Genomic DNA, 18,398 nt, shown 5'->3' on the forward strand with positions numbered 1-18,398 from the left:
AACCCCATGTGTGTCAGAGTAGAACTGCAGTCAATCCACAGGGTTTTCAATGACTGATATTTTGAAAATAGTTCACCAGGCCTTTCTTCTGAGGTACCTCTGGGTGGACTGAAACCTCCAACCTTTCAGTTAACAGCCAAGTACTTACTGTGCTTACCCGTTTGCACCACCCAGGGACTCCAAAAGCAAAGAAGTATGTAGATTTATATATTCTTTTCTCCTTCTCTTTTTGCCTGTTCAAAGATATTTTTGCATAGATAAGCAAATATGCCTTGCCTCCTTTTTGTACAAATTGTAGGATACTGTTTACAATGTCTGCTTCCTTTTTTTATTTAACAAGTATATCTGCGAGTCTCCTTAGTATTTCTCACATCTGCTCAGCGTTTTACTGAACGGAGATCGTGTAATTTATCAAGTCCCCTTACTGATAAGACACCTGAAGTTCTCTACAATGTTTTGCTAATACAAACAGGGCTGCAATGAATAACTCTCCTTTTGTACAGGCAATGGTGGGATAAAGTCTTAGAAACAGAGTTGCTGAGTCCAAGTTACTCATTTGTAACTTAATTGACTCAACTGCAACTGGTTTGGTTTTTTTTTTTTTTTTTTTGGTAGATAAGCCAAATGGCCTCAACAGAGTTTGTGCTAATTTAGACTTCCACCAGCAGTGGGCGCTGGGGGGAACTATTCTTTTCTAACAGATTTATAAAATTTAAAAATGCATAATGCAGCTAGCAACCAAACAGGCATGATTGATTGGAGGTGAATTCAGAAGTTTTTGAAAGCTTGAAACCCCCAGATCTTTGTCTTCATCCTTTCATAAGGTGATGCTCAGGGACTTGGATCTGAGACTTTTTTCTTTTTCTTTTTTAAAGTCAACCACAAAAGAAAATACAAATGAGAGAGACTGTTGTTTAACTCTTCCCTCAGGACGCTTTTGGTCAATGCCTTTTCTGCTCCATCTCTGCAGTCAAATAATTTAGTGATCCACTCTATGGTGAGACATTTCCGTGAAAGCCAGATGGCCAAAGAGGACGGGGTTGAGCCCCTGGGCAACGGGGCCAAGCCGCACTTCGTCACCTGCACGGTGGAGCACGACTCCATCCGCCTGCCCCTGGAGCACCTGAAGGAGGACGGCGTGGCCAGTGAGTGACCCCAGACCACGGTCTGTCCCTGCACTCTCCCGGGCTCCCCTAGGTTGTGTCGACAGACCTGCCCGTGGGGCATGTGAATAATTCATCCCAGCCTTCCTGGCTGTTCTGTCCAGGTGCAAAGGTCACCTGTGTTACCCAGGAGGTCGGTGAAGGCCACCACAGTCCTCTCTGGAAACACTTGATGATCAGTGTGCAGGCTGGTCATCTTTATGAGTGAATGATATTTCAAACTCTTGTGTGTAATAAATACATAGCCTTTAAATACCCGATTCCAACTCATAGCAACCCTAGAGGACGGAGTAGAACTGCCCCAGAGGGTTTCCACGGAGCGCTGGTGGATTCCAACTGCCGACATTTGGTTAGCAGCCGAGCTCTTAACCGCTGCGCCACCAGGGTTCCTTCGGTACAGGGCTAAAGGAGCCCTGGTGTCACAACGGTTAAGCGGTTAAGCGCTTGGATGCTAAGTGAAAAGTCCGACCCGTGGGAGAAAAGACCCAGCCGCCTGCTCCTGTAAAGACTGACCCACAGCCAGGGAATCGGAGGATGAGTCATGCCTGGCCAGCGTGGCAGTGCCCTGGTGACGTGGGACAGCGTGAACTTGTCCTTCTTTCACTTTTCCTGTGATACGAAGTCTCAAGTCTCAAGAGGGAATAACGTGTTCACAGGACGTAGACTATTTTTTTGTTTTTCTTTTTTTACCCCAAAAGAGCCAAGATTAATACTCTCGTTAAATAAGAACGTGACTTTCTCTTCAACCTTGGCTTCTTATCTAACCTGCCTGGAAACCAAACATGAATAAGGAGAAAGTATTTTATCTTCCAGATAAAGGGGCTGTAACCCGACTGCAAGGTTGGGACTACAAAGCCTTTTTGTCGATTTTCCTGCTTGACTCCTGGGAAAGTTTTTCTCTTTATGATCTTGCCAGCAGGTGAAAATATCAGACGAACGGTTTAGACCCCAAGGTTAAAATTTTCACGGGTTTAATTTTTTTAAAAAGCCAGGTGTAACTTTCTTTACCTAATATAAATTGTTGCTGTTATTTGCCGTTAAGTGGATTCTGACTCATTTAAGTTATAGTTCCTTTTAATCCGTGGTTTGTTTGTCTGTTTGCTTGTCTCATACAGGGAAGAGCAACTTGGTGTAAGTCTTAGTCACCCAGCACTGCTGTAACAGAAATACCGCAAGGAGATGGCTTTAACAAAGAGAAGTTTATTCTCTCACAGTCTAGGAGGCTAGAAGTCCAAATTCAGGGTGCCAGGGGAAGGCTTTTTCTCTCTATCTGATCTGGGGGAAAGTCCTTGTCATCAATCTTCCCCTGGTCTAGGAGCTTCTCAGCGCAGGGGCTCCAGGTCCAAAGGATGCGCTCTGCTCCCAGTGCTTCTTTCTTGGTGGTATGAGGTCCCGCTGTCTCTCTGCTCACTTCTCTCTTTTATATCTCGAAAGAGATTGGCTTAACACATAACCCAATCTTGTAGATTGAGTCCTGCCTCATTAACATAACAGCCTCTAATCTCGCCTCATTAACATCATAGAGGTAGGATTTACAGCACATAGGAAAATCACATCAGATGACAAAATGGTGGACAGTCACACAATACTGGGAAGCATGGCCTGGGCAAGTTGACATACATTTTTAGGGGACAAGTGAATACTTCCGATTTAATGCAAAATAAGTCAGAAACACACTCTCCACTTCTTGACTTCTCAACTCAGCTGTCTGTTTGTTGACTCCCACCATGACAAATGAGGACTTGGACTCTCTCAAGATGACCTCACATCTCTCCCCACCCCACACCTCCCAGTTGTTTTTGTTTTTATATCAGCCAGATTTATAATTTACATGCCATACTGTATAATTCACCGATTTAAAGTACACAATTTAGTGTTTTTAGGATTTTCAGAGTTGCCTCCCTCACCACAGTCAATGTTAGAACGCTTTCGTCACCCCAAAAAGAAACCTTGTTCCCATTACCATTAACTCTCCATTTCCTCCAACCCTCTCCCTCCTCCCAACCTTAGGCAACCTACTTCCCATCTCTGTAGATTTACCTGTTCTGGACGTTTTCTATAAATGGCAACATACACAATGGTCCTTTGTGACTGTCTTCTTTCATTTAGCATAAAGTTTTCAAGGTTCATCCATGCTGTAGCATGCATCAGTACTTCATTCCTTCTTATTGATGAGTAATATTCCATTGTATGTGTGTGCCACATTTTATTTACCCATTCATCAGTTGATGGACTTGTAAGTTGTTTCCATTTGGGGGCTATTATGAATAATGCTGCTATGAACACTTGTGTACGAGTTTCTATGTGGACATATGTTTTCATGTCTCTTGGATAATTTCTCTTGGGCAGTGGGAGCAGCCTGGTGGGCAGGTGGGAGGAACTTGGTCAGCAGGTGGGGAGGAGCCTAGTGGGTGGGTGGGAGGAGCCTAGTGGGCAGGTGGGGGAGCCTGGTGGGCAGGTGGGGGGGGCCTGTCGGGCAGGTGGGGGGAGTCTGGTTGGTAGTTGGGGAGGAGCCTATTAATGCAATGCCATCATCTTTCTATATTCTGGAGATTCCTCAAAATTCCTGGTCCACAGGTGATATTCTTTCTTAATATTGTAATGCCATTCTTATTTAGGAAAATCTCTCTTCTCTCATTTCAGTGGGACTTAGGGGGGAAGTGGATACATATGTACTCTGCCATTTTGAACTGGAAACTTCAGTCTAATTATCTCCTCTTATTTTCCATCTGCAATACTGAGCTCATAAGTGCCTGGAATAGTGCCTGGCATACAGTAGGTGCTTAACAAACATTGGTTCAATATTGAGTAAATGAAGGTTAAGAACTTGGAGCATTAAGATGCACTTGTCAATTGAGAGTGGGCCTTCATACTTAGTGTATTATTTCCTTATGGGCCCCATTAGAAGCAGAATGGCATGTATGTTCCATGAGATGAAGTCACCAACTACAAGTGTACTAAAGAAGCTTTCAAGTTGAAATGCCTGACAGTGATTATTTCTGGGTGCTGTGATAATGGTGGTTCATATTTCTGTCTTTATAGTTTTCTAAATTTTTACAATAAATTATTGTGGAAAACAGGTTTTGTTTAAAGCTGTACCTAAAGGAACTTTCAAGAAAGGCTGATTTGTATCATTGACTTCAGTACTTGCGTTTTATACTTTAGCCGTCACCTTTGTCCCAGTGTCTAAGGTCAGCGGACAGGCAGAAGTGGATGATGTCCTCGCGGCTGTCCAGCCCACCACGTGCCTTGTGACCATCATGCTGGCCAACAACGAGACTGGTGTTATCATGGTGAATCAGCTTTTTCTTTTTCTTCTTTTAAGAAAGTCTAGTGGGAAGGAAGGGAGCTTAGACTTTGCTGATACCTAATGTTTCTCAGATTGGGCTGCTTCTTTTTCTCTGTTCTTCAATTTTGTAAAATTTTTTTGCCTGTCTTCCTTAACCACTCCTTACTTTTTTCTGTCAGCCTTCATCAAACCAAAACCACACACTCAACAGTTTGTTTTCCCTGGTGCAGCATGTCCCCGAAATCAGCCAGCGCATCAAAGCCTTGAACTCAAGGCGGGTGGCCTTGGGGCTGCCCCGCATCCTAGTGCACACGGACGCTGCGCAGGCACTGGGGAAGAGGCGCGTGGACGTGGAAGACCTGGGAGTGGACTTCCTTACGATTGCGGGGCACAAGGTAGCGTCTGAGTGGCCCCTCTCTCCTGGTTGGGAAGACCTCTTACTTAAGCCTTGCTGTAGAGTGGAACCACACCATCCTCACTACTCACGTGCTCATCTGGTTAGCCTTGATGCCTCCTGCAGTCCCTGCCCTCAAGGAGGTTCTAGAAGGGGAGACCAACACAGCTATGATGCCATTTGATGAGTGCCATGGTGGGGACATATAGAAGCATCCCCACCCGTATGGGGCTAGGGTGGGGCAGGCAGGCAAATCCTCAAGAGGGTGTTGAGGCGAAGGTAAGAACATAGGGCAGGTGGGGTCCAGCCAAGTAATGGGCAGAGACCTCATCTGCCCACACACAGACTCCTCCCCCAACCAAAGACAAAAGATGTGGGGCTCAAGAAAGTGTTGCTTTTTCTAACTTGACTTAAAATATGGCTCCTGAATAGAAAGGTTTAGGTTTAGAGACTCTTATCTTTAAGGTGGAGTAGGGAGGAAAATAGCTACAATTGAGGACCCTTATGAAGCTTTTGTTTGTCTTTCTGGCAGCTGACTAGGACCTGAAATACTTCTAGTATTCTGTTTTGAAGCACAATCCTCAGCTGGTTTCCAAAGGAATGTCTATGTTGGCCTGGCACTTTAGCACTTAATTTTTTTACATAATGTTGATTTGAAAATATGGAATCATGTGTAAGAAAAGCCCTTGGCATCTCTAGTTCCGACCTTCTCCTCTTACAAAATCTATCACATGGCACGTGGAGGAGCTCTACCTGCCATAAAGCTGGGAATGAGAGCCTAGCACCAGCCCCGCCTTTCCTACACGTCCGAAGGTGTGATGGATAGCATAGCTGAGGGCCCCAAGGAGGCCAGGGCCTGTCCATCACAGAGCATTACTTCTGCATGCAGCCAAGTGCTTAGCACATATACAGAGTAGGTCCTTGGAAAGTTCTTGCTGAATAAATGTCTGACTTCTCATTTCAGTTCTATGGCCCCAGGATTGGAGCACTTTACGTACGAGGCCTTGGTGAACTGACCCCTCTACACCCTATGCTGTTTGGAGGTGGGCAAGAACGGGATTTCAGGCCAGGGTAAGGTTGGAAGCTAACGAAGTCTCCGACCCAGTGGCCCTGCCACTTGTCTGTAGAGCAGAGATTTTTTTTTTTAAAAGAAATACTGTGGTGCCTCTCATCTCTTGGAAACGTGTAGTAGCACAGTCCACATAGTTACTCAATCAGAGTGGGTTCTACTGACTTTCTACACTAGGGCTCACATGATGAGCAGACTCTGGGGATGATAGGTGAAGAAAACTTCTGTTTCTTTTCCTTGCTTCAAAACATCAACTTTCCCTTGGCAGCAGGTGTGGTGAGTGCATGAGCTTGGTGGCCAGACACAGCTGGCCAGGTCAAACCTGGTGCTCCCATGGGTCAGCTACATGAGCTAGGTAAATCATTCACCCTCCTTGGCCTCAGTTTCCTCATCAGTTTAAATGGGGCTCATGACAGCATCTACTTCACTGAGTTGTCAGTGAAGCTTGTATCATAGTTCTGGTATAAAGGAAGCCATCAGGAAGTGTTAGATACTATCGCTACTCTTGTTATTTTGGTGCAACCCACCGAAGAGATGCTGCTGGAGCCTTTGTGGTTGAGATGTGTTACGGTTCTCTTAACACTATGGACAGCAGGGTCCCATAGAAGCACTCTTTCTTCCCTTCTGATAGCTCTTGGCAGTAATGAGATAGCACACCCCCTGCTCCAGCTAGATCAGTATCAGAAAAAGCCAACTAGAACAGAAGGTTTAAATAAGATCCAGAGCCTCATAACATAATACTAAAATGTCCAGGTTTCAGTACAAAATCACTCCTTACTAAGAACCAGAAAGATCTCAAATTGAATGAAAAGAAGCAATCAATAGTTGAGGTGACAGTGATGTTAGAATGATCTGACAAAGATTTTAAAGCAGGCATAATAAAAATGCTTCAGTGAGCAATTATAAGCATACTTGAAACAAATTCCAATCACAGCAGAGAAAGAAATGTAAAGAAGAACCAAATGGAAATTTTAGAACTAAAAACTACAATAACCAAAATAAAAAGTTCAATGGATGGGCTCAATAGCAGAATAGAAGGGACAGAGGAAAGAATCAGTGAACTGAAAGAACAATACAAATTACCCAATCTGAAAAACAGTGAGGAAATAGACTGGGGGAAAAAATGAACAGAGACTCAGGGACAGTGAGACTATAATAAAAGATTTCCTTCTGAAGTCTCAGAAGGAGAGGAGAAAGAGGGCAGTGCTGAAAACATAACATAATTCCCCAAATCTGGCAAGAAACATAAATTTACAGATTGAAGAGTCTGAGCAAACCCCAAACAAGATAAACCCAAAGAAATCCATGCCAAGGCTTACCATAATTAAACTTCTGAAGATAAAAGATGAAAAAACATTGAAAGCAGCCAGAGAAAATGACACCTTGCCAATAGCAGAAAAACTTATTTTTTTATTTTTTATTGTTGTGCTTTAAGTGAAAGTTTACAATTCAAGTTAGTCTCTCATATAAAAATTTATACATAAATTGTTATGTGACCCTAGTTGCTCTCCCTATACTGTGACAGCACACTCCTCCATTCCACCCCAGATTTCCGTGTCCATTCAGTCAGCTTCTGACCCTCTCTGCCTTCTCATCTCACCTCTGGACAGGAGCTGCCCATTTAGTCTCATGTCTCTACTTGAGCTAAGAAGCACACTCTTCACAAGTATCATTTTATGTCCCATAGTCCAGTCTAATCTTTGTCTGAAGAGGGCCTCAGAAATGGTTTTAGTTTTGGGCTAACAGAGCATCTGGGGGCCATGTCTTCTGAGGTCCCTCCAGTCTCAGTCAGACCATTAAGTCTGGTCTTTTTACTAGAATTTGAGTTCTGCACCCCTCTTTTCTCCTGCTCTGTCAGGGTCTCTCTGTTGTGTTCCCTGTCAGGGTGGTCATTGGTGGTAGCCGGGCACCATCTAGTTCTTCTGGTCTCAGGCTGTTTCAATCTCTGGTTTATGTGGCCCTTTCTGTCTCTGGATCTTGACTGTTTCAATGCAGTATCCTGGTTATGATCTGGTACTATCATTTGGCAAGATCTTTGGGGAGACTGGTAAACAGCATGGAATCTCTCTGTCTTATTTCTTGCAACTGCATGTAAATCAACAATCATCTCAAAATAAAAAGTTTAATTTAAAAATGATGAGCAGATGTTCCAGAAACTGTAAGCTGCAGCTCAGAGTTGTGAGACAGGCTGGGGAGTGCAGGGTTTAACTTACTCCATGGGAAGGTAGAAGAAGGCTGAGTGCTAGAAGTGTGGGTAGTGGGACAGGCCTGGTTGCATGATCAGGCCAGCCCACAAGGGGTCCCAGGCTGTTCCATCCTGGAAGCTTTTCAGGCCATGGCATGTCACAGACCTTCAGCAATGCTCCTAAGCCCTGACCTGACTGCACTGTCCTGTAGATGAGGACACTGAGTCCAGGAAGGGGACGTGACTGGGCTGAGAGCCCACGGTGAGGAGAGGAATCTGGGCTGAGGACAAAGCCCAGGCCTCCCTGTCCACAGCCAGGCCCTCGCCCAGCACCTGACCACCCATCCCCAGGGAATGGAGCTGACCAGTCAAACTGTTGTCAGAGCAGGATCAGCATGGTCAGGTCTTCTGTCACTATCACATGCTGCAAATCCATTTATCTTGTTATCTGCCGGTCACCAAGCAGGATCTGGTTCCAAAGGTTTCACAAGACTTCTTTCAGCCCAAACTTAATAGTCGGAAAATTCTGTTTATTCAGTTAATGTTTTATTTTCCTGGAAACGAAGTAAAGAGTTCTGTTTTTCAGTTTGTGGGATCAAAGTGTGAGAGTCACTGGTCTTCAGAGGGCTCTCTTTTCCCTCTTTTGTGTGTGCACACACATACACACACAACCGTCACACACATACACATACAACCACCACACGCACACATATACTCACATACACACCCAACCATATGCACACACCCCACCATATGCACACACCCCCCACATACACATACACACCCCCCACATGCACATACACACCACCACATGCACACACACCCCACCACATGCACACACACTCCACACACACACACATACTCACATATACCCCACTACATGCATATACACACATACTCACGTACACACACCCCACATGCACATACACCCCCTTTGCACACTCATACCACACACACACACCAAATGCACACATACACCACACACATGACCACATGCACACACATACACATATGCCACCACTTGCATACACACCCGCATACGTGCACATGCACACACACATGCACTTGTTATTTGCTGATGCCAGAAATCCCTGTAACAAAGGATCCTTCCACATTACCGCTGAGAGGCTCAGCATGATGCCAACATGTCGTGAATGAGTTACTCACAGGCAACCGCTAACTATAAATGGCTAATTCCAGGCCCTCCCTGGGTGTGGCGGGAGGGACCGAGGAGAGGAGTGCACTGCGGCCGCGGTAGGAGGAGGGGTGCCCCCATGGCAGGGAAAGGGCCCACCCCGAGTGGCAAACATTGGACACCCCACAGAGTTTGTCCCCACCTCGCCCTTTGCATCGGGGCCAAGCTGTTACAAGTTTGTGTGGAGGCCGTGGGGGCCTGTCACTTCCGTGTGGCCCCCACGCAACAGGTGCACAGTAAGGTGTCGGTGTGATGGTCTCATTTTTACGCAACAGCTTTCCTGTAAACCTGAAAGCCTTCCCAGGACAGCTGTCAGTTGTGACCTCATGACTCTGTGTATCTGCTTTGCCCTGGGACAGGATTCACCCCTTGTCTCTTACAGGACCGAGAACACCCCAATGATTGCCGGCCTCGGGAAGGTAAGCCACCTCTGCCAGCGCAGCGTGGGACTGGCCTGCTTCTGTCTGGGGGCAGGGGGGCCACAGCCTCCGTGCGGCTGACAGCACTGGGAGACGTCAGAGTTCAAGTTCATCCTTTTGTTGCTCTTGGTGACCTTGAACAGATGAATTAATTGCCTTCTCTGTCAGTTTTTCCAGAGGCTTTAAGGGCTGTCCAGGGCCTTGTTGTTGCTGGGTGCCATCAAGTCGATTCCCACTCATGGCAAGCCTGTGTGACAGAGTAGAACTGCCTCATAGGGTTTTCTAGGCTGGAATCTTTACAGAAGCAGATCTCCAGGCCTGTCTTTCCATAGTACGGCTGGGTGGGTTTGAACCGCCAACCTTTAGGTTAGCCATCGAGCACAAACCACTTGTACCACCAGGGACCTTAGGAGGTCATATCAGGATCCCAATTAACAGAGTGACAGAAGAAAACACCTAGAATTTTTTTTTAATTGTGCTTTAAGTGAAAGTTTACAGTTCAAGTTAGTTTCTCATACGGAAATTTATATACACATTGTTATGTGACCCTGGTTGCTCTCCCTACACTGTGACTGCACACTCCTCCTTTCCACTCCAGGTTTCCCATCCATTCAACCAGCTCCTGACCCTCTCTGCCTTCTCATCTCACCTCTGGACAGGAGCTGCCCATTTAGTCTCATGTATCTACTTGAGCTAAGAACAACACTCTTCACGAGTATCATTTGATGTCCCATAGTCCAGTCTAATCTTTGTCTGAAGAGTTGGCTTCAGGAATGGTTTCAGTTCTGGGCTAATGGAGAGTCCAGGGGCCATGTCTTGTGAGGTTCCTCCAGTCTCAGTCAGACCATTAAGTCTGGTCTTCTTACTAGAATTTGAGTTCTGCACCCCACTTTTCTCCTGCTCCATCAGGGACTCTCTGTTGTGTTCGCTGTCAGGGTGGTCATTGGTGGTAGCTGGGCACCATCCAGTTCTTCTGGTCTCAGGCTGATGAAGTCTCTGGTTTATGTGGCCCTTTCTGTCTCTTGGGCTAATATTTTCCTTGTGTTTTTGGTGTCTCCATTCTCCTTTGCTCCAGGTGGGTTGGGACTGATAGATGCATCTTAAATGGCTGCTTGCTAGCTTTTAAGACCCTAGACGCCGCCCACCCCAAAGTAGGATGTAGAACATTTTCTTAGTAAACTTTGTTATGCCAATTGACCTAGATGTCCCCTGAAACCATGGTCCCCAGACCCCGCCCCTGCTAGTCTGTCCCTCAAAGTGTTTCGTTGTATTCAGAAAACTTCTTAGCTTTTGGTTTAGTCCAGCTGTGCTGAATTCGCTGTATTAAAAAACACCTAGAATTTTACCTACCAGCCTGGAGAACTGTACAGTTTGAGATCTCTACATGCTTTGCATCTAAAAGGGAAAAGCTCTTTTTTCGAGTCTCCTCTATAAGAACACAAGGATGTATCTTCTGTGTCTTCGCTGCCCCCCCACACCCTGCAACTCTTTTCTCACCCATCAGCTGTCCACTTCGGGGTCACCCACAGTGCGCTTTCGGCTCGGTCCCAACTGCCCGGTCCAATGACCTTGTTCAGTATCCAGATCCATGATGCCTTCTTGACTTCGGGAGAACCCCCCTCCACCATCACCCTGTGTTAGGATCCACTGTTCCCAGGTCTCTGCCTTACAGGAAGCCAAATCTGGGTTTCTGGAGCTCCACACGCCTCCCTCCTGCAGCCTCTCCCCTCCCTCCTGCAGCCTCTCCCCTCTCTCCTGCAGCCTCTCCCCTCTCTCCTGCAGCTCCCTCCTGGAACATCCCCTCCAGCCTAAAGGACATGCCAGCTCATCTCAAGATCCTCCCCCTACCCCCCCCACCCCCACAGCTCTCTGCCCCTCCCAGTGGAAGGTCTCTGCAGAGCTGGGCACACTCACTCTCTCCACTGCCCTCCTCACATCTGGTCTAGCGTCTCTCCTTCCTCCACTCCCTGCAAACTTCCGGGTGGCTCCCCAGCCACCGTGGTAGTCACACCCATGCTGTGTCTGGGTCCTTACCGCATCAGCCCTCACGGCAGCTCTCCAGAAGCACCTTCCCCTCTAACCTACTCCCCCGTCCCCTGCCGTGGAGATGGCCCCTTACCTGGGGTACACCCGGCGGTCCGTGCCTCCTCTCTCTGTCCTCCTAGGGGACCCGTCTGCCTATGGCTGCAGACACATCCTGGGCAGGCAGGCCCGGTGTCTCCTGAGCTGCAGACCCACGCCCCCCACAGCTCTCTGGAGGTTTCCTCAGGCGTCTCCCAGGTGACTCCGGGTCACCAAGCCCAAAGCCAGTCCCGTCTCCAAACCCCATGGCTGCCCCTGACTCCTGCCTCTTCCTTCTCCCACATCTGCTCTGCCTCCCGTCCATGTCCACGGCCTCTGGCCCTAGACCACGCCCTCTCCTCACCTGGCCACCCGACCCGGCCTCTCTGGGTCTCCAGCTTCCGCTCCCCGCACGGCACCTGGGGAAGCTAAAATGCAAGTCAGCTACCTCACCCCCTCGCTCAGTCGTAGGTGCACTGGCCCCATTGCACTTACATATACTACAGGCCCACGGGACCCTGGGGTCACCGGGTCTGGTCTCGGCGAGCCTCCCCCTCACGCACGCTGCACCTGCTATCCCGGCCCATCTGTTCCAGGGCATGCTCCTCCTTCTGCACGGGGCCTGGGCGGCCGTGGCTCCCTTCACCCTGCCACCGTCTCCTTCCCAGTTCCCAGCCACCACAGGTGGCACCCTCTGCTCAGTGCCTCCCTCACCCTTGTCTGGCTCTCTCTCTGGAGTGTATCTTCCCTGGAGACCGAGATCGAAGGTTCTGGAATTGCCTGACAGTCAGATCCTATTGAATGAATGAAGACAAGGCTCTTCAAGCTCCTAACGTGGCCCTTGGCACACGTTGGTGCTCAGTAAATCCTGCTGACTTGGAGGGCACAAGAAAATGAGCGGCTGGCATCTCTTGTTTGAGGAAATGCACCTCTGCTCTTTAAAGGCCTCTTGCTCCCCTTGGTCTTGCAATGACGGGGTACGTGTGCCCTCTTGCTCCCCTTGGTCTTGCAGTGATGGGGTGCACGTACCCTCTTGCTCCCCTCGGCTTAGCAATGATGGGGTGTGCGTGCCCAGGCTTGGTGATGAGCAGTACGGGTTTCTGTGTCCCCAGGCCACGGAGCTGGTGAGCAAGAACTGTGAGGCTTACGAGGCCCACATGAGAGAGGTCAGGGACTACCTGGAGGTGAGGCTGCAGGTGAGCGGAGCTCCCGGCCAGCATGGCCACCCACAGGGGTCGTCAACTGGGACGGGGGGTGCCAGGGAGCCGCCCATTGATGACAGTGGGGTACCAATGGGGAGAGGGCTTGACTGAGCCGGACAGGGGGAGCTGTGTCTACGAAACCCAGTCTGGAAGCTAGTCGGGGGACACCCTGTGTGCCAAGGAGGAGTGGGAAGGCTCAGTGAAGAACACAAGCTGGAGTCAACAAGCCCCGAAGAGAGACTCTAGACTAAGTGGATTATCTGTCTCACAGGCCGTGATGAAAATACCCCAGCAGCAGGGTATTTAACCATTGTATGTAGAAGGTCCGTATTTATTCAGAAGGTTTATTTTTCCCCTAATTTACTTTGCTTTTCATAGTCAGTCCCCTGAACGATTATAAGTAGATGCTTATCAATAAGATACTGTATTTCTATGTTGAGGTTTTGTTTCCCAGAAAAGCCTAAAGTTCAAACAAATGGCGGGGTGGTGGCATTGTGACGCGGTCACTGAATATTCCGTTTACCTTTGCAGGCTGAATTTGGTCAGAAGAGAATCCATCTGAACAGCCAGTTTCCAGGGACAGAGCGACTTTCCAATACCTGTAACGTTTCCATCCGGGGACCCCAGCTTCAAGGTGACTGCCCACCTCCTCCTGTCCCTCTGTGGTTGGTTAGTGTCTCTCCAGAGCCGCGCAGTTCCCGCTCGGAGCCGGCGCCTCCTTGCTCTCGCTCCGTAGGACAGCTGTGTTGTCGCCAGGGCTCGGCCCAGCCATGAGGGTGGACGGTCCCTGGCCATCGGCATCTTTTCTTTCTCTGCCTTTGCTCATTTCACTAACGCTTCCAAAGTGAGTAGTTCTCAGCTCTCTCAACAGTCAGCACCCACCCCAAGGGCGGTCAGGTAAGAAGGTAAAACTCAATTTTAGACTAGCTAGTTGGTGCTATTTTTGCTGGCAGTGTTTGTTGTTGTCGGGTGCCGTCGAGTCCGTTCTGACTCCCAGCGACCCCGTGCACAACAGAACGAAATGCTGCCCAGTCCCGCGCCATCCTCACAGTCGTTGCTGTGTTTGAGCCCATTGTTGCAGCCACTGTGTCAATCCATCTCCTTGAGCGTCTTCCTCTTTTTTGGCTGATCTTCTACTTTACCAAGCATGATGTCCTTCTCCAGGGACTGGTCCCTCCTGACAACATGTCCAAAATGTGTGAGAAGTAGTCTCGCCGTCCTTGCTTCTAAGGAGCATTCTGGTTGTACTTCTTCCAAGACAGATTTGTTTGTTCTTTGGGCAGTCCAGGGCATGTTCAATATTCTTCGCTAACACCACCACTCAAAGGCGTCAGTTCTTCTTTGATCTTCCTTATTCATTGTCGAGCTTTCACATGCATGCATCTGAGGTGATTGAAAACACCATGGCTTGGGTCAAGCATACCTTAGTCTTCAAGGTGACATCTTTGCTTTTTAACACTTTAAAGAGGTCTTTTGCAGCAGATTTGCCCAATAGAACTTGGCTGCTAACCAAAAGGTTGGCAGTTCAAATCCACAAGCCACCCCTTGAAAACCCCTCTGGGCAGTTCTACTCTGTCCTGTAGGGTCGCTCTGGGTGGGAATAGACTCGACAACAGGTTCGGTTTTAGCAATGTTTAGAAGCTATTTTATGAGCGTGAGGGAAAATGGAGGCTATGATTTAAAAACTGGCTAAGCGTGAGGACTGAACACAAGTCTGTGGATTTTGTTGGTCCTGCGATCTCTCCTCCCACTGCCAGAAACTGGGGAGTCAGTTATATTCCAAACACAGGTCAAACTGGGCTGGCCCCGAGTCCCTGAGCGCGAAGGTCTGGGGCGTTGACCCAGCATGTGTTCATTTGGGAGGGGAAGACAGTGGGCCTGAGACCACGAGAGGGCTTGTTAGAAGATGGGGGTGGTGTTGCTTTCTTGTCCTGCTGGGTCACACAGAGACAGGTGGCAGGAACAGTGGGACTGTGAAGAGACGACGTGGGTGGGCCTCCTGAGGCTGTGCCATCGAGAGCTTGGGGGGGAGCATGCTCCCTGGGAAGGGTGTCCCTACAGGCGGCCTCTGTCCGTCTGTCCCCTTGTTCTGGGGCAGCGTTTGTGGTCAGCGGTCACCTGTGTTCGCTGCAGTGAGCCAGGCTCTCATTTCATCACAAAGCAGATCCTTTTAACGTGTGTGCTTATGCAAGAAGCAGGAAGTGTCTTCTGGCTTAAAAAAAGAACTCACACGTGTGTGTACATTTGCGAAAACACAGATGTAAACTTGAATATTATTTCCAGGGCAACTAGTTACTAAGTAAGGTGCCCTCCAAGACAATCGGTTAGACTCACAATTTCAAGGCCGGTCTTAGGAGGCAATACAGCCAGAATGCTCCTTAGAAGCAAGGATGGTGAGATTTTGTCTCACGTACTTTGGACATGTTATCAGGAGGGACCAGTCCCTGGAGAAGGATGTCATGCTTGGTAAAGTAGAGGGTCAGCAAAGAAGAGGAAGACCTTCAACGAGATGGACTGACAGTGGCCGCAATGATGAGCTCAAGTGTAACAACTGTGAGGATGGCGCAGGACCGGGCAGTGTTTTGTTCTCTCATACACAGGGTCGCTGTGAGTCGGAAACGACTCGACGGCACGTAACAACAACCACAACTCAGGGGGCAGACCGCTCTGCTCTCCTGCAGCCCAGGGGAGGAGGAGACGTGTGTGGGTCTTGCAGAGCTTCTCTCCCCATGCAGGGCCATCCCCGGAACTCCATGGGGGCGTGAAGGGGACAGGCCAGCCTGAGAAGCCCCCAGTGCAGCGTGGGCAGGAGGGTGGACGGGCGCGCACAGTGGGGACACAGCTCTGGTCTCAGGACTGTGCTCTTCTCCGCAGGCCGCCTGGTGCTCGCCCAGTGCAGGACGCTGCTGGCCAGCGTGGGCGCCGCCTGCCACTCGGACCTTGGGGACCGGTAAGTGCCCCCGTGTGCTCGCTCACAGTGTGATGGGGTCACTGCATCACTGCCTGGCGGAGTCACAGGAAAGTGGAGAGGTGGAGGCCCCACCTACAAGGGCCCGCAGGAGGGGAGGAGAGGGCAGCCTTCCTGGAGGAAGTGGCCTCTGGGCTTAACCAGAAGAAGAGGGGCTTTGTGGAGAGGGAACGGTCTTGTACCCAGGTCCTGTAGGGAGGGAGAGGAGAGGAGGCCACACTCACCCAGCCTCAGGAAGACGGAGCTAGTTCAGGGTTTGGGCCGACTGGTGACCATCCGGTGTAGGTTCTGGAAAGCTCCCTGCTGCCGTGTATGGATGGGTATCAGCTGTGGTCCTGGGGAAGGAGGGCACAGTGACATCTCTCCCCAGCCCTGTCCGGGATGGACATTTACGTGGATAGACTGGGTGGGTGCAGGTGCTATAATCACGCACGATCACAGTGGGGTTTGTGAGTCTGTGGATAGCTGCAGGGCTGACCTTGAACCTTAAACAGCCTGTGGGCTGCAGGCACAGCCCCTCCTCAGAGAAGCGTCCTGCTCTGTAGTGATTTCCTAAGTCAGTAAGCATTTGTGGGGCCCTACTGTGTGCAAGGATCCCTGGTGGTGCAGTGGTTAAAGCGATCCTCTGCTGACCAAAAGGTTGGCGGTTCAAAAGCGCGGGAGAAAGATGTGGCAGTCCACTTCCCTAGAGATTTACAGCCTTGGAAATGGGGTCATTATGAGTCGGGATCGACTCAGCAGCAGTTCAGCTTTCTGGTTCAAACCCACCAGCCACTCGGAGGGAGAAAGGCTTGGCAATCTGCTTCTGTAAAGAGTACAGCCTTGAAAACCCCCTGGGACAGTTCTACTCTGTCAGGTAGGGTTGCTATGAGTCGGAATCCACTCGAAGGCACACAACAACAGTGTATGCAAATAAGGTGCCTGGGTGGTGCAGACAGTTCGCCCTTGGCTGCCAAGGTCGGCAGTTTGAACCTGCCACCAGTACCACAGAAGAAATGCCTGGCCATCTGCTTCCAAGAGGATTGTGAACGCACAGGGTTGCCGTCCTCAGAATCAGCTGGATGGGTTTTTTTATTTTTACTTTTTGGTTTAGTGTATGTAAGGCACGGACCTCAGTGCTGTGGAAAATCCCAAACCGAGTCAGCCGGGCCACAGGCCCCGACACCTGGTAGGGGGCACACATTCTGTGTTTCCTGTTTGAATCCGAGTCTCCCAAGACCTCTTAAACTCCTCAAGGACAAAGTCCCGTTGCCCCAGAGCATAGTACCAAGGGGCCCAGCTTGCTGGGTGGAGCTGATGTCCCCCTGCGGGGTAGAAAGGCCTAGAGCTATGAGGGCCTCAGGCTGGGAGGGGAGCAGACCGGTCAAGCTGGGTTAGAGGTATGTTCGTCCAGGAGTCCAGTGGGGTGAGGGCCCAGGGTGAGGGGAGGTGGGCGCTGTGGACATAGCAGGGGGACTTGGCCTTGGGCAGGAGGCCCAACTCAGTACCTTGGCTGGGAGCAGGATGAGAAAGGCCTTGTCCTCACATCCAGAGGAGCGTGATGGGGACGTGCCCTCCCCAACAGAGCTGATGGGCCCCTCTGCCCTGCAGGCCCTCCCCGGTGCTGCTGAGCTCTGGCGTCCCTTTCGATGTGGCCAGGAACGCGCTCCGGCTCAGTGTGGGGCGCAGCACCACGAAGGCTGAGGTGGACCTTGTCGTGGAGGACCTGAAGCAGGCTGTGGCCCGGCTGGAGGGCTCCGCCTAGGGCGGGGGGAGCCTGTCCCGCTGTGAGCACCTGACCTCAGTGCTCTGCCTCATAGGAGCCAGGAGCCCGGGCTGCAGGCACCTCGCTTCCCCTGGGCGGTGGAAACGCACCCAGGTCTCTCCCCCAGGGCGGCACGTGGGCACCTCCCTTCCCCTGGGCAGTGGAAACACACCCTCGTCTCCCTGCAAGGGCTGCCCGTGCGCCAGCGCCCTCGTCTCCCCCAGGGCGGCCGGGATGAGAGTTTTCCTGACGTCTCCACGTCTTCGCTTTGTCCTGGTATGTGAGGGCCGGTGACTTGGAAGCACCTGTGCTCTGGGCTTCCTCTTCTTGACGGAGAGTCTGGACGGGCTGCCAGGCACACAAACCCCAGTGGTCCTTACAGGCCCAGGACAGGGGTGCCCCTTGGACAGTCACTCAAAGACCCAGGACACACACACCCACATAGGACAGTCACTCATAGACCCAGGACACACACACCCACATAGGACAGTCACTCATAGACCCAGGACACACACACCCACATAGGACAGTCACTCATAGGCCCAGGACACACACACCCACATAGGACAGTCACTCATAGGCCCAGGACACACACACCCACATAGGACAGTCACTCATAGACCCAGGACACACACGCCCACATAGGACAGTCACTCATAGACCCAGGACACACACGCCCACATAGGACAGTCACTCACAGGCCCAGGAC

General features: G+C 50.1%; 1 protein-coding gene across 1 annotated transcript in view; it reads left to right on the forward strand.

Moving 5' to 3' along the window:
* SCLY (selenocysteine lyase) overlaps positions 1 to 18,388 on the forward strand; it is a 37,406-nt gene extending 19,018 nt beyond the window's left edge. The window contains exons 4-12 of the mRNA XM_004386495.2: positions 971 to 1,145; positions 4,329 to 4,456; positions 4,683 to 4,847; positions 5,811 to 5,917; positions 9,678 to 9,714; positions 12,888 to 12,971; positions 13,509 to 13,611; positions 15,852 to 15,927; positions 17,536 to 18,388. Of these exons, the coding sequence (XP_004386552.2) occupies positions 971 to 1,145; positions 4,329 to 4,456; positions 4,683 to 4,847; positions 5,811 to 5,917; positions 9,678 to 9,714; positions 12,888 to 12,971; positions 13,509 to 13,611; positions 15,852 to 15,927; positions 17,536 to 17,689 (1,029 nt within the window). The 3' untranslated portion in view covers positions 17,690 to 18,388. The remainder of the gene's footprint in view (positions 1 to 970; positions 1,146 to 4,328; positions 4,457 to 4,682; positions 4,848 to 5,810; positions 5,918 to 9,677; positions 9,715 to 12,887; positions 12,972 to 13,508; positions 13,612 to 15,851; positions 15,928 to 17,535) is intronic.
* Positions 18,389 to 18,398: the final 10 nt, after the last annotated feature.

This window comes from Trichechus manatus, unplaced genomic scaffold (assembly GCF_000243295.1).
Source record: "Trichechus manatus latirostris isolate Lorelei unplaced genomic scaffold, TriManLat1.0 scaffold00165, whole genome shotgun sequence".
Classification (NCBI taxonomy): Eukaryota; Metazoa; Chordata; class Mammalia; order Sirenia; family Trichechidae; genus Trichechus; species Trichechus manatus.